Here is a 16734-nt window from a genome sequence, read left to right on the forward strand (position 1 = left end):
TTACTAGCAATTTTTTTTAACCTTACTAAATTTTATGGAGAATAATAGAATAGTTATTATGCCGTAAATAATGTTATTTTATATCATGTTACCATATGTTGGACATAAGTCTCACTCAGTTTTTCAGTGCCCTTTTAAATGCGTAATGAGCAGAACCCAGAGCAGTGGGTTCATTTTCTTAAAAATAAAAGGAAAGAAGAACAGAGAAAGGAAAGGAGGCAAGGAGGGAAGGAGAAAAGGAGGAGAGAAGAAAGGAAAGTTTGAAATGAACAAGTTTTCACCAATGATAAAAGTAATTTATCTAAATTAGCTTTATCTTGTTATATTTCACTCAAGGTCAAAATTCCATCAAACTGACAAAAAAAACAGAGAATTGTATTTTTCCACACTAACCTGATTTATTTGTTAACATTATGGCATGATCCTTGTGTGAAAACCTCTGCATATGATTTATTCATGACTTTGTTTTGGGTCACACCATCATGGCCAAGCCAGTCCAAGTGTTAGCTTGCTGGGCATCGATCTACTGTGGCCAATAAAGGGAACTATCCATTATTAAACATAGCATTTACAGATTTACCTCAAATATTAGTTTCCTAGGGCTGCCATTACAAATTACTACCGATGTAGGTATCTCAGGGCCACATTTCCTCCAAAGGCTCTATGGCTAGAATTCATCCTTGCCTTTTCCAGCTTCTGCCAGCTCCAGGCTTTCCTTGCCTTGTTGCTGCATAACTCCAATCTCAGCCTCTGTCTTCATATGGGCTCTCAGCCTCTGTCTTCATATGGGCTCTCCTATATGTTTGTGTGTCTTCTTATAAGGACCTTTGTCTCTTACGAAGACATTTGTCATTGGATTTATGCCCCAACCAGATAACCCATGATGATCTCATCTCGAGACCCTCAGCTTAATTACATTTGCAAAAACCCCTCTTCCAAATAAGGTTACATTCACAGGTTCTGGGGCAGGGTGGGAGGTTAGAGCACATGGACTTCTGTTTTGGAGGGCCACCATTCAACCCACTACACCTGTATTTGTCATTAAGGATCAGATGCCTATTGATGAGCAGATATGCCCAACATTAATTTCTCTACGTATTTTTGTGAAGTTATAGTAACGTCTTGGTGAAGAACTAAAGAGAACTGTAAAGTGCTATGTAAATACTCTACATTATTAAATATACAAAATTATTTTCACACCCATTGCATTATAAAGCTCTTGGATCCTAATACCAGCATGCTTTTTATTGGAAGCGATGATGATCATAACCAGAAAATAGTGAATTCTAAACTGTAGATTCTATCCATTGTATCTTTTTTTATTGTTTTAATGTTTATTAATTTTTGAGGGGGGGGGGTAAGGGTCAGAGAGAGAGGGAGACAGAATCCAAAGTAGGCTCCAGGCTCTGAGCTATCAGCACAGAGCCCGACGCAGGGTTCAAACTCAGGAACAGCAAGATCATGACCTGAGCTAAAGTTGGCCACTTAACCGACTGAGCCACCCAGGCACCCCTATCTATTGTATCTTACGTTACTTGCTTCATTCATTTTTTTTAAGATTCAATTTATGTTTATATTTATACTCCATACCTCTTCCCAATCTAAAACTGGATTGTAAATATTGAGAAACATCATAGAAAGTACATATCCTAGGTTTGGACAGAGAAAATGCTCGTTTCCTCTAGAGAAAAGCTAATTTAGTAGATACAAATATATATTTATACATTTAAAAATACATATAAATATATATTTATCCATACATAAAAATAAATAAAATGTCACATATATGCCATTCACACTATAGTTTGTATATATTTCTATTTTATGTAGGCTGTTTTTCTTATCCTTCACAATGTTTTTGTACTCAAAAATGAGTACTTCTTACAAAGTGTTGCTTTGAAGGGTACTCACAAATTTTTATCTCCACAGAAAATCATTTTAGTAGTATGTAAATTTGCCATGAATTAGTCTATGGAAATCAGAAGTATGAGGTGTCCAACAACCAAAATGGATACTTGTGGTAGAAAACAGTTCAGGCAGATTGCCATAATTTGCAAAGCAGCAATGTTCTTGCTCATGGCATTCTTCTAAAATACTCTTTTCTAACTCGTCTGCTCTACTCATAGACTGTGTCATTGTTTCTCAGTCTTGACAGAGAAACGAGACATCGGGGAGGAGGTAGTTTTTCCATCCTGTAATCACCATCTTTATAGTCATCGGATTTTAACGTTTTCCACAGCAGGATCATATCAGGAAAGGGAAAGTTTCAATCGCTTCCTGATTCCAGCATAAAATATCTAACTAAAAATAGCTTGGTCTTTTACCTCACTCGGTTCCTTTTCCTCTTGTGAAGAGGAAACTATCCACACATAGTTAGTCATCCTGAGTCATGTTTGTAAACACTAGAAAGCTCTTTTTTTGCCTCGTTCTCACGCAAATGATCCACAGTATGAACTTTTGGTTTTATTTTGGTGTTGAATAATCTTGAATGAATAATTGTGAAAGTGCCAGACAAGAACTAAACTGAATAATTCAATGGAACAGGGAGTAAAAAGGGGCTAGTGATAAAAGTTTCATCAAATTTCAAACCAGAATTTATATCTTTATATATATTTCAGTAAAATATAATCATATTTTGCCTAGTAGTTTATGAAATAACTGCTTTAATATACATTATATCCTTTGTTCCCCCCAATTTTTGTTTCTTGTAAATAAAATGTAAATGGCATTGAGAGTTAATCAACTTAAAATTCACAACATTCCGGAAGCATCAGGAGTACTGAAAGGTTCAATGTATACTTTTATGTAAATTTAAGGTACTATTTTAAATATAAACACAAATATCGGGGTGCCTGGGTGGCTTAATGGGTTAAATGTCTGAGTTCAACTCAGGTCAAGATCTCACGGTTTGTGAGCTCAAGCCCCACATGGGGCTTTGTGCTGACAGCTCAGAGCCTGGAGCCTGCTTCAGATTCTGTCTCCCTCTCTCTCCGCCCCTCCCCCACTCTTGTTCGCTCTCCTCCTCTCTCTTTCTCTCTCTCTCTCTCTCAAAAACTAATAAATATTTTTAAAAATAAAATTACAATTAAAAAATATATATAAATACAAATATAAATATTTAAACTATAAATTATACTGTTAAATATAAATTACTGAGTTTTTTTTAATACATTACCTCATTTCATCATCACAGCAATCCTGAGGAAAATAATAGTATTAACTTTACACCCAGTGGTAGAAAATAAGTTGCTGAGAAATAAGAAACAGAAGGAATAGAGGTGAAATGGGTTTGAGAGTCTACTATTTCAGGGATAGTGAACAACCTGGTCCCTGTCTGGTTGGTTGGTTGGTTGGTTGGTTCTTATGCTTCCCATTAAGGGAATATCGCTACATACTTCAACCCATAAAATAATTTCGTCCCTGTTGACTTGTGGTGGCTCAGCAGTTTGTCTCAGACCACCCAGGTAGCAAATCAAGGTGTCTCTGTTTGAGGTTGGCCTTTCAGGCTGCACAGCCCATACATGAAGCCATCCATCACATTCGCTGCCTCTATCATATTGCACTATAATATCTGTTATTCCCCTTTCCCATTGATTTACAATCTTCAAGGATTCAAAGACAGCCTTTGACTTATGCCTAGAACAAAACAGGTGTCTGATAATAATGGTTGAATGAATTAATGTATGCTCTGAAGAAATAGTCCACATACACTGCAAATCTCATGGTGAAGACTCTGTAGCATTTACGACAGTTTTAAACCCAAGAATTACTTGGTCACTATCTCTTACCCACCAGGCTATAAATCCCATAACAACAAGAGTTTCATTCACTGTGATGTTCCCACCTCCTAGCATGGAGCTTTGATTTGCAACTGATGACTATCATCGAATCGATTGATGTGATTGATGACACAGAGTAGTTAAAATAACTTAAGATTGCAGTGATCATTTCCCTAATACCTTACCTCTATGAGAATTTCTCTAATACTGTACCTGTCTCTCTTTCTTTTTCCTCTTTTCTTTCCTCACTTTTCCCCTTCCACCTCTTTCCTCTCTTTATTGGCATTTATTTATCAAACATTTGTATAGCAAATCATAAGTGTCAGACACTGTTCTAAATACTGTACAGAGATTATTTTATTCGAATGGCAATCATGAGATATGTATTATTATTATTACCTTCCTTATTTTACATTTGAGGATATTGAGTATGGAGACACTAAGAAACATGCCCATAGTCTCAGAGCTTGTGCTTTAACTCAGGCAATCGGGCCCTAGAGTCTGTGCTTTTACCACTGAGAGTCTGCTTCTTATTTTTCCCACTCCCCCTGAAACTGTATATAAATATAAATAGGCTCAGGGACCCTGGGTGGTTCAGTCGGTTGAGCGTCCAACTTTGACTCAGGTCATGATCTCACAGTTTGTGAGTTCAAGCCTTGTGTCGGGCTCTGTGCTGACAGCTCAGAGCCTGGAGCCTGCTTCGGATTCTGTGTCTTCCTTTCTCTCTGCCCCTCCCCTGCTCATGCTCTCTCTCTCTCTCTCTCTCTCTCTCTCTCTCTCTCTCTCAAAAATAAATAAACATTGAAAAATATTTTTAAATATAAATAAGCCTTATTTATGGCATCTGTCCATATTGATTTATGTTTTCTAGTTCAACACTCTGTGTGTGTGTGTGTGTGTGTGTGTGTGTGTGTGTGTGTGTGTCTGTGCGCTTACCCACCCTTTAGTCAGCCTTGATGCAGAAACAAATCTAAAATCTCAGTGGCTAACAAAAAAACATGTATTTCTTGGTCACATTACGTGTCAGCAGCTACAAATCATCTGCTGTGACTATGTCTAGGTGTCTTCTCATTCTGGTGGGAATATATAATTCTCTTATCAGGAAGGGAGCTAATATGTGGAAACAATCACACAATTGCGACACCCACTAACTAAATGTTTGGTTTCCCTGTCTGGCCCACTCTTGGCCACTACACATTTAATAGCATTCTGAGGCCAGAAGCTAAAATCTTTTTATAAACAGAAGATTTAAAAAAGCTGATTCAGAGTAATTCAGATATGTTAGCATACGTGAAATTTATTAATTTTAATTGGTTGTGTTAAGAAGATACAGGTAAGAATTCAGTAATAGAGTGTTCCTCATTTGGCTTCTTCAGATCCTTGACTCTGAAGGGTTATAGATAACCAGAGCCCTAATATTTTTTTCCTATAGCAATTACGTCAATATAATTTCATTCAGTTCAGTCCATCAGTAAATTTTCACATGCCTCCTATGAGGCCAAGAATTAACATAATAGCGAGTTTGTTTGGAGGCAACTATGTATCTTTTTACACTAATGAGCTTCTTGTGAACAAGGTCATTATTCATCTTAGCAAGGAGTACATTGCTAGGACACAGTCAACACCTAATGAATATTGAACGATGGCCAGACCAACTGAATACATGAAAACTGAAAATTCCCGAATGTATCTTTACCTCTCCTCCATAGGAACTTCTACTTGCAGAAAAGTGGGCCAGAATGAACAAGCTTCCATTTCCAAAGATTGATCCCAATGTGTTTGATCGAGAAGGACTGAAGGAATGCTATGTCTTTAAACCCAAGAATCCTGACGTTGAGAAAGATTGCCCAACTATCATCCACTTTGTTCTGGCCAACATCAACTTCAGAAATTACAAGGCACCAGGTACGTTGGGAATATATTATATCTGTAGAGTAGAAATCTGGGAAAGGAGCAAGACTGATGTTAAGTGGTTTCATAATGGTACTTGCTGTACCAACTATTAAAATTTTGAATTCTTCCCTTCTCTTAATAAATAGCTACTATCCTGAGACCCCAAGTACTTCCCCTCTTTCTCACTCCAAGATCCCCTGAGTTCTTCACAATTCAGAAACTGATATATTAACATATCAATAAAAATCTCTGGGGCTTTACTCCAGAACCTGGGCTTGTGTTTGTTCTGATTGGTTGGTGCCCTTGTCGTAGGGATTGTTAAATACTTTGAAAAATCACCCATGCAAGAAAACCCTTGTTTCAGAACAAATCATGCAAAAACTCTGAGAACTTTAAGTGACCACAGGATTAATATAATACAACATAGCTAGTAATTTCAGGTTGCCATGTTATATTTTGTAGAAAAAGAGAATCAAGTTCAAGGCACAGTCATCCTGTTTTACTACATCCAGAGTCTATAGACTCTTCAATATCCTAGACGATACTGCTTAACAAAAAGGAGATCTAGAGATTGACGAGCAGGATGCTCAAGGCCTAAAAATCATATTATCCTCGGACTAGAAAGTACAGTTGTGAACGGAAAGATACAAAAGATAGTCATGGAAGATTTGACAAGGGTTAATGGAAAAGAAAGTGATCTTCCAGAGAGTGGAGGAACACAAAGAAAAGATCAGTCGGGGTGGGGGGTTGGTTACTAGGAGTCACACTTCAAAACAAGAGAAGGAAGAGCTGGCTGGCATTTTCAGTTATTGAGCAGTAGAGTACTTAAAACCTAGAGAATCTTCTATCACTGTTAATACTCAAGAAGAGGCTGTGTAGGGGATTCCTGTGGCATGAACACAGTTAGATAATGTCTTGGTTCAGATTCCCCCAGAAGCACATGCTGAGAAAGAATTCAAGGGCAGATGGTTTATTTGGGTGGACTAGGGAACCTTAGTAAGGGAGTGGGGAAGTGATAAAGGAAGGTAGACAAGCAAAGATGTGTTAGTAAGCCAGCTACCATGAGGAGAACTTGATCCTGTTGGAATACTCTAGGAAAAGGAATAGAGCCTATGCTCCAGAGTCATCCTTCCTTTTCATGCAGCAATAGGCAAGGGAACTGGAGTATTTATATCCTACTTCCTAGTGTCTTTGGTTGACTACTGCCTGGGGCAGAGTGTTATTTACCAGACTTTACATCCTGCTGTTAGCAAAGCAACCTTCCCCAGTTGCAGGATGGGGTAGAAAGTCCTTAGGCACAGGGATGCAGCTGCTGGCAATTGGAAGTTGCCCAGGCAGAACACATAGAAATCCCAACCCAGGGAATATGGGTGAGAGCAAAACAGTGCGTACTACAGATTACATGACCCCGGTGGGGGGCTCCCAATGTTATGTTTATGGCTATTTGTATGTTTTATTTCTTGGGTTTTAGAGATATTTTGTAGTTTTCAAAATCACACCAATTGAGACTCTTTGGGTATTTAGGTGTCCCAAGAGAAACTAAGGAAGAGAAAGAAATAGCTGATTTTGATATTTTTGATGACCCCGAATCACCATTTTCAACCTTCAACTTTCAATATCCAAATCAAGCATTCAAAAGGCTGCATGATCTCATGTACTTCAATACCCTGAACAACATTGATGTAAGTATCTCCTGTGATCATTGATGGTGTCACATACTTCTATATCACATAAACATAGCAATACCTTTTTAATTAATTAAAAATAAAGTTTATGGATGATGCCACCCAAAGTGTACCATTTTATTTTTTGTAAATTATTGTATTACTCTCCAGAAGAACCCTATAAAATTCACAAATAAGAAAAGCAATCTTTCCAAGATTGCTTTTGGGCAGAGCCCACATTTTATACTATTATTTGTTTGAAGGATTGTTTAATACTCAGCTTCTTTCCCAGAGTATCTAATGTATTCATCGTATGATAAAATAAATTATAAGTAGGAAGAAATGTGATAAAAAGGAAATATAAGAGTAGGAAAATGAATGTAATAGAAGTGTAGTTAATCTGCTAAAATATCATGAGCTTTCATAGATACACTCATGCTTTTAAACGTCTTTATTTTTGTATATCTTGGGCATGTTGCCATCAGTCACAGCCTTCTCATTTTTCACCTATGAGATATTAAGTATGCTTTGCATTAGGAACTTCAGCAACAAGTCATCCTCTTCAGTATTAGTCATTCCTATCCCCAATAAATCTGCTGCTAAGATTCTGCGTCTATGTGACATTCTGTAATCTCTAATTCACCATTTAGGAACGTGGTTGTGTAACTGAAATCATGTTGGTTTGTAGTTCCAAACCATAGTGTCTAATAAATTACTATCAGTTGTGAAAGCCCAAGTTCAGTAGCCTAATTGGATTTTGCACATTAAAAAAAAGAATAAAAGAAAAATAAAGGTATTAAATGGAGAGGGAAAGGTATCCTATCTGACTTACCAGTCTTTTTGGATACTGTACGAATGATGCCAAAGAAAGCACAGTATGTGGATGAGTGTTCCATGTGCACTAAGAGAATTCCGGCACGTCTGGTTCACTTGTGGGTTTAGTTGGCCTGAGACTAGTGGTGATCAATTGTGTACAGTTATAACAGTTATGCCATAATATGTTTATTAATCAGTATCTTTAATTTTTATAAACATGAAATTTTTCCCTAATAAGCTTCAGTTCCTAAAACTCTAAAATGGTTTCTTGTCAGCCTTTACTTATGAATAATATGTGATAATTCACATCAAACATGCTTAGTAAAGTTTATAGCATGTATCATTTTCTAAATATATTTATCTTTTTCTTTTTTCTTTTATCTTACAATCAGTGGACATCTGAAATCCATAGGCTACATTGTTTCTGTGGTGATTGTAAAAATTTAAAGAATATTAAGAGAAAATCAGTATTTTAATTTTTAACTTATAGGGGGTGAACAGACATTCTCAAAATAGAGTTGTGTTTTATAAAACCCCATGCTGTCAGAAGAGAACTAAGGGGTAATATCATAGTAATCCTATATCTGGTATGAAACCAGCAAACTCAAACCTGTGTATTCCTTGGGATTAAATGCATTAAACTTGACCATTTGTCCTCAAATGGAAAAAAAATAGAATATAAGAATATGTAAATACCCTGTTAGACTTGGAAAAATAAAAGAATACCCACACATACATCTGCATATTTACATCTGCATATTTACATACCTCTATATAGTCTGAATGTGTGAGTGGATAGATATAGATATATAATTTAAACAACTACATTTCTCTCATTGCTTTCACTTCTGGTTTATATAAAGTCTGCTAAGCTATTTGCTATAAAGAATGATACAGTTCTATTTATATATTCTCAAAAGTAGTTTGTTTGACACGTAGACGAACAAGTAAAAGCCTAAGCAAAAATGAACTGAATTCCAAAATAACTTTCCTGAAATATAACTCATCAAACATTAATTAATAAAACAGGTTTAAATTGCTTCTAAGAATGTTTCTGGCATAGAATGTAGAAGTAAGACCATGGGCTTTATATCTTATTTAGATTTCAAAGGGGCCACTTGTGTGACTTTGAATAAGCTACTTTTGGGGTCTCAGTTTCCTCATCTCTAAAACAGATGTAACAGCACCTATCATAATAGCTATAGTGAATCATCGGGTGATGTATGTATGATAACCTGCACACAGAAGCCGCTCAATAAATGGGAATCTTACCTACGTGTATCCATATCCTATACCATGCTAGATACCCCCCAAGACCTTCGCAAATGCCCAGAATTAATAACATAGACAAGTCTGTACAGGTAATAGTAGCCTAGGCAATAAATTGGCAGGGGGGAATGGGAGGTCATGAGTGAATGTGAACTTCCTCTTAAATTTTATGACCATTGAGACTTGTGTTCAAGTGATTCCTGTGTGTGTGTGTGTGTGTGTGTGTGTGTGTGTGTGAACGTACACGTGGGTACATTTCATACCCGGGTAGGAATTCCAGTATTCACTGACATTTTATCTCTTTCTTGACTATTCCCCCAAGGAAACAAACCAAGGAAACACTTGTAACCAAGGAAACAAATTTTATCAGCATCAAAGCTTCTTGATAAGGGATGATAAAACAGAACAACAAAACTGCCAGGGCAGGATGCTGGAGAGTTCATTAGGCTCAATCATTAGCTAAATCATTCATTCCCACACCACCTGAATAGCGTAGCTTACTAATTCATACTTCAGCAACACAGCACATATTTACTTCCCATGGACTGTCAGTTGCTTGCCAGTTGTGGACCCTAGGAACAGAAATTCTTTTAATGCAGACCCCTGACTGCCAACTCCATAGAAGATGGTTTCCAAGTTTGTGGCCATGACCACTGTTGGCTTGGGGCAAATTTTCATCTTCGATTAACATTCTGGCTTAACTTTTTACTCTGAAAAGGCCACCCTGTCTCTGCCAGCTATATGCTTCTGTTGGGTTATTTTCCCAGAGATCCTAGCTGGCCTTCTTTGGTAAAGCTAAATTCTAGTTCATCTTTAGAGAATTCTTGCTCTGTTTCTGCTCACATCGTGACAACAGCCTGGGTTTCTCATTAGCATCAGGTTTCTGCACTTACTCAGTCCTCCCAAATTCTTTCTCCCTGAACATTGCCTCGGTGCTTTTACAATGGCGGTATTTCATTGGGTGGGGGCGGGGGTGGGTGCTGGGGTTTTTTGTTTGTGTGTGTGTTTGTTTGTTTGTTTGTTTGTTTGTTTTAAGAAACCTACCATAGAATGACTTATACCAAAACATGTGGTATGGAAATGAAGGGCCTTTGGAGTCAGACCAAACTGGGTGTTCAAATCCTTGCTTGCTACCTCTTGGCTGGGTGATCTTGGACACGTTGGTTAACTTTTCCAAATTTTGCCTCCCTCACTTGTAAAGAGAAACAATGATACATATCTTACAGTAAAATATTATTAAGTAAATTATTATTAAGTAAAATAATGTAATTTAAGGGCTTGGCATGTAAGAGACACTATAAATTGAAGCAATTAATATGATAATGATAATTATTATCAGCGTTCATATTGTCTTCTACTTTTACTTATAAATTTAAACCCTTTGAAAACTATAACTTGCCTTATTTACCTTGTGTCCTCCAGAGACATTGATCATGATGCCAGGCACCTAAAGTAAATATGCGATAAAATTTTTGTGAATGATTTTTAAAATGTCATTGAGTTACTGGCTGAAATTTTTAAAGAGTTTGATGTCATAGGAGGGGAGGAGAGCAAGTGGCAGGACACAGGTCTGTTGGTTGGAGGCAGAATTTCTGACCACACAGAAACTCTACACCTTATATGCCTGGGCATGGAGCGTGTTGGACTCATAAACCCCCAATTTGATCTGGAGGGAATATGGCCTCTCCTTCCCAGGACCTTGTTGATTTAACTGCCACAGGGAAATGCACTGTTATACAGCCTCACTCATTCAGTTGATTACTTTGGTAGGCATATTCTAAGGTTATGTGTCAACTTATTCAACATGTTCCAATGATGCATAATAATGAGCTTTTAAAATTCTTTCGCAAACAGTTCTTTAAAGCGGAAAATACTAGATGTTAATTAAAATGAGGAAAAGCATGTATCCAGAAGTACTGGTACTTAATTCTTCATCATCGTCATAAGAGCACTTAGGTACAAGTTAAAGTTTTTATCTTTTCCAAAATAATTTAGGAGACCCTGACTGGTTCAGTCAGTAGAGCATGGGACTCTTGATCTCGGGGTTGTGAGTTCGAGCCCCACGTTGGTGGAGCCTACTTAAAAAAAAATTAAATTAATATATTTTTAAAAAACACAAAGAGGTTAAAAAATAATTTAGAAGCTTATTATATATGATGGCCTAATATGTTAGGCCCCAAATCATCTACCTTTAATGCTGCCTATAATCTCTTTCCATCTTATTTATTCATTAACTCAACACAGATTTGTTGGGTATCTACTGTGCCAGGCACTGTTTTCGTAACTAAGGATATGACAGTGTACAAAATAAAAAGAACAAAAAAACAGTTTTGAGTGTTTAAGATAAGCTAGATATTCTCCCCTAGAATAGTTAACACTTAAAATCAGCCTATGAGGTAGGTATCTTTATTTAAATGTGAAGAAACTGAGTCAAGGGTAACGTAGGCAGATTGCTGGAAGCCACACAATCATGTGAGGAGTCAAGATGGGGGTCACAGGGGTTTTTTTCTCACTTTTTCCTCACTTTTGAAGCATCTTTTTCTCAAGAAGCCTTCTTTCCTGTTTCCCAAACACAGTCTCCTTTCCTGCCAGGCCAATTCCCAGATGTTTCCTACGCATGCCATGATCTCCTATCTTCAGCCCGTTTTACAAGATCGTCTAGAATTCTACTGAGAATGCCCAGTCCATCCACCACACTTATAGAATCTTCCTGTCCTTCTATTCATCTCATTATCTCCATGAGTTGAACTTTGTTTTGATCAACCTTCCATGCATTCATTACTTTGACAAATATTTATGGTTCTCCTTCTGTGTTCTAAATGCTGGGATCAAAAATGACAAGACTAATAGGGTGCCTGTTTCTATGACACTCGGTTTATTTTGGAAAGGCAGGCATTTGCTGGCAAATTCATAGTAATTTAGACCAGAATATCTTCTCATAGTCTTCTATGTTTGTAATTTTTATTTCTCTTTCAAAATATACAGTAACTTTCCTCTTGGGGATCATTTTTCATTTTCTGTTGTGGGAATTCAGTATTTGCTTGTGGATTGCTTCTAATCTCATGCCTCTAGGGGAGAAGATCACATTTAACATGTTTCCTTTTCTTATTCTTGGCCTTTATTGCCATAGATTTAGAGTCTGGATCAACATTAGAAGGGTACTGAATGGCACAAGTGAAGGATGACAGAGGTCAGTCATACTTAGGGATGAGCAGGGGGATGAAGAGGTTTGAGAGATGAGGGCTGTTGTAGTATAACATGAAAGGGAAGAATTTGGAATCTCAATGAATTTCAGAGGGGAATGAAAGAGGAAATTAGATACAAACACTATTTGAAGATTACCCCTAATACCATTTTAAAAATAGGAAGATTCAAAGATGGCATATTGCCTCTTTGTTTTGTGGGGGGGTGGCTTTTTTTTTTATTTAATTTTTTTATTATTTATTTTTATTTTATTTTTTTAATATGAAATTTTTTGTCAAATTGGTTTCCACACAACACCCAGTGCTCATCCCAACAGGTGCCCTCCTCAGCACCCATCACCCACTTTCCCCTCCCTCCCAACCCCCATCAATTCTCAGTTTGTTCTCAGTTTTTAAGAGTCTCTTACAGTTTCCTCCCTTCCTCTCTAACTTTTTTTTTTTCCCTTCCCCTCCCCCATGGTCTTCTGTTAAGTTTCTAAGGATCCACATTAAGAGTTCTTTGGATACATGTGATTGTACCATGGATCATGCCAGAAAGTTTGGATTTAGCAACTGATGCAGTATTGAGTCTAGCCTCTTCTGTTTGTGTCACAGAATTATAAATCACAACAAATGGCTGTTTTCTGCAGCAATCTGAAAAATCGGGGCAATGCCTTCCTAGTATTAATGTGCCACCTAGTGGTTCAACTCGCACATTCTAACTATGTGATTTGGGATTTTCAGTTAATAAATGTAAATATTCATTTTCCTTTATAAAAATGGCCTGTTTTCTAGAAACACCTGCAACGTCCACTTACGGTAAATCCACTAGTTCAGGATACTGATACTGCTCATTTTTGCGTGTTTATGAATTCATTATAAAGGAGTTGACAGCAGTCATTATTAGTATAAGTTCCCTGTGGTTTGTTATATTTTAAAGCTTTTTAGGTATTTGGAAAATAAACCATTGGTTTTTATTTTACTTGGGTATTTCTCTGCAGTGAGGGTTCATGTGTCTTGTGCTGGTATGGTGAAGGAGAAACCAGCTGAAAACTTGCTGACATAAGATGTAGAAAGGCAGAGAGATTACTGAAAGAAGACAGAGGACCCACTTGATAGAATCGGTTTGCTGACTTCTACCATACAATAAGCCCACAATTGGATATACCTTGTGTGTTTATTTCTGGTAAACTTTATAGCCTCACATCCAAATTAAAGCTCCTAAATTCTCGCACACATGGTCAGTTTAAAAATAACAACAATAAATAGGTGCTGGTCAGGGAATGCTTCCTACGTGCCAGGTACTGTGCAAAACACTTTATATAAATGATCTCCAATCCCCACAAAAGCCAAGGTTAGTATTATTATTCCCACTTTAAAGAAGAGGAAACAGGAGTGCCTGGGTGGCTCAGTCAGTTAAGCATCTGACTTCGGCTCAGGTCGTGGTCTCTCCGCTCTTGAGTTTGAGCCCCTCATCGGGCTCTCTGCTGTCAGCACAGAGCGCACTTCAGATCTTCTGTCTCCCTCTCTCTGTCTGCCCCTCCCCTGCTTGATTTCCCCCTTTTCTCTCTCTCTCTTTCTCTCTCTCTCTCAAGAATAAATAAATATTTTTGAAAGAAAGAAAGAAGAAAGAAAAGAAAGAAAGAAAGAAAGAAAGAAAGAAAGAAAGAGAGAAAGAAAGAAAGAAAGAAAGGGAGGAAGGGAGGGAGGGAGGAAGGAAGGAGAAGAGAAGAGAAGAAACAGGTTCAAGGATTTAAGCTAATTCCCCTTGACCTCACATAGCCAAGAAGTAATTGAGCCTGGAGGTCCTTGGTCAAGGTCTCCTTCACAGACCTGAAGCCTCTTCTGTCACCATAGAATTAATTATGTTTCCCTTACTCATGGGGAAAATGGCGTCAGCAAATACCCGCTTTACTTAAAAAACCTCAGTAACAGTTGAGCCCATAAGACAATTAAATATACGTAAATGATACTATGTTGTATTATATATATTCTCTCTATATAATTTAAAAATCATAAAGCAAATAAAGGTGTCCCATTTCTGTGATAAATCCCTCTTTCCAGAATACAACTGTTTGTTGTTTAAAGTTACCATTGGAGAATTAGAGGAGCCTGCCCTTCGGGCCCAACACAAAGTCACAGAATATTAGTTACATGTTAGCACTACTCAACTCAGTATCTCTCTCTTTCAGGCATTGACCTGGGCTTGCTCAGTGACACTGGCTGTGGACATGAGTTTGCCAAGGCTTCCTACCTGTGGCCAAGGGCTCAAACACAGGCAGATAATACCTTAATGCTGTTTGACAGTCCCTGAGGTAGAGAATAAAGGGGATTGTAAAATTACCCCTGTGATTTTCTTCTGTGCCCTCAAACTTTTACCTCGTTGGTTAAGATGAAATCCTACAGTCCAGTCCTAGGGAATAGAGTCTTCCTGATTTGGACAGGGTTCCAAAACAGCAGCAGAGCCAGGCCTCTCTGCCAAAGCCCATTCCCATTCTCTGCAACAACTGCTTCAACCAAATTCCAAGTCTTGTCTTCTTTCCAGAAGTTCTTAAGTAGGTTAACTTCACACCAGAAGAGAGTATGATCATTGCAATGGAAGTTCTTAGAGGTTATAGTCACCATTAATTTGAGTATATATGAAGATTATTCTGAATAAAAAATAGTGATCATCCATAAAATCACTAAGTATGGCATTTTCTAGATAGAGGACATCCATGTTTTATCCCTGTACTTGTTTAGCTGAGAAAGCAGGGCAGGTCTTCAGCAATGCCTCTTTTCTCTGTAGGTTTAAAGAAAGTCTTCTACTTCCTTGTGTTCCCTCATTTCTGCTTATCCACTAACAGCAAAGAACATAAATTCTAGATTTACTTGTTTCTTCCCTCTTGACACCTTCCCATAGAAAACCAGAATAAGGATACATTTACCAGGTTACAAATGTTTTATTCACAATTTTATCAGCACAAAATCTGGAACATTCCCAGAATACTGCTTTCTCTTGTTGGGGAGGGAAGATTATCTGGATATGAGCTTAATGTTAGAGCTAACTATACACATGCATGACTCAGAGATTTCTCTCTCTCTTTCAAAAAGAAAACTATACTAAAAAGATCAATTAGATATTTGTTTTGACCAAACAAATGCTTACAGGGGGCTAGAGCAATACTAATTATGCATACTTTACCTCTATTTGCAGGTGATAAAGAACGCCATAGTTGAAAGCATTGAATACAGAAGACAGAATCCGTCTCGTTGCTCGGTTTCTCTTAGTAATGTTGAAGCAAGACGATTCTTCAACAAGGAATTTCTAAGCAAACCTGCAGCATAGTTTGTGTTGTGGAAAGGGTAGCAATTTCTGAAGCTGAGGCAGTTTGAAATGCCATTACAACTGGATTTGAAAACACAGTATAGATGTTAGTACTGATCACAAGAGACTGGCTGATACTCAAAGTTGAAGTTACTTAGCCGCGTGAGAATTACACTGTTATAAATTTGTTAGGTTGGCAGATGATGTGATCACGTAAAATTATGCTCAGCTACATTCTCTGTCAGTATGAATTTCCTGATGCAAATGTAGGGACATACACTGTCGCTAAGACATTCCTCACCAACTATCTTATGTGTCCTCTTTTTGAAAAATTGTTTTCTTTTAAGAATCATTAACGGTTCAGTCTCAATAAGTAAGATTTCGCATTGTGTGTAAATGTTATTCACTGACTGGATTTATTCATACCACGAGACAACACTATTTTTTATTTATATTATGCATACATACATACATGAAATAAATACATCAATATGCAATTAGCATAACAGATTTTTTGTTTATTTTTAATGGGGTATTGCACTGTAAACTATGAAACATTCTCAGATTCAAAGGTTTCAAACACAAAAGTTGTTAATCTTAACTGGTAATGTGAAACATATCATTTTAAATCATGGTTATTTTTCTTAAAGGAGAAGACATGTAATCTGTTGAACAAATGGTATGCATTTATTCATCAAGTAGAAAAAAAAATGTAACTTCTTCTAGTTTAATATTTTACTTTGTCGAGATTATCTTGGACTGTTTGCCCACCAGAGAACAGTTGACCTCAGAGAAAAATCCAGAAGAGTAGCACAGGCTGTACC

General features: G+C 37.2%; 1 protein-coding gene across 3 annotated transcripts in view; it reads left to right on the forward strand.

Annotated features, from left to right (window-relative positions):
- PLA2G4A (phospholipase A2 group IVA) overlaps positions 1–16416 on the forward strand; it is a 158311-nt gene extending 141895 nt beyond the window's left edge. For all 3 annotated transcript variants that reach the window (XM_047076921.1, XM_047076924.1, XM_047076922.1), the window contains 3 exons: positions 5489–5684; positions 7197–7354; positions 15800–16416. In XM_047076921.1, coding sequence (XP_046932877.1) covers positions 5489–5684; positions 7197–7354; positions 15800–15931 — 486 coding nt within the window. In that variant the 3' untranslated portion in view covers positions 15932–16416. The remainder of the gene's footprint in view (positions 1–5488; positions 5685–7196; positions 7355–15799) is intronic.
- Positions 16417–16734: the final 318 nt, after the last annotated feature.

The sequence above is a fragment of the Lynx rufus genome, unplaced genomic scaffold (genome assembly GCF_022079265.1).
Source record: "Lynx rufus isolate CCGP_SWC_20201006 ecotype Redwood Valley unplaced genomic scaffold, mLynRuf1.p SCAF_15, whole genome shotgun sequence".
NCBI classification, from domain to species: domain Eukaryota; kingdom Metazoa; phylum Chordata; class Mammalia; order Carnivora; family Felidae; genus Lynx; species Lynx rufus.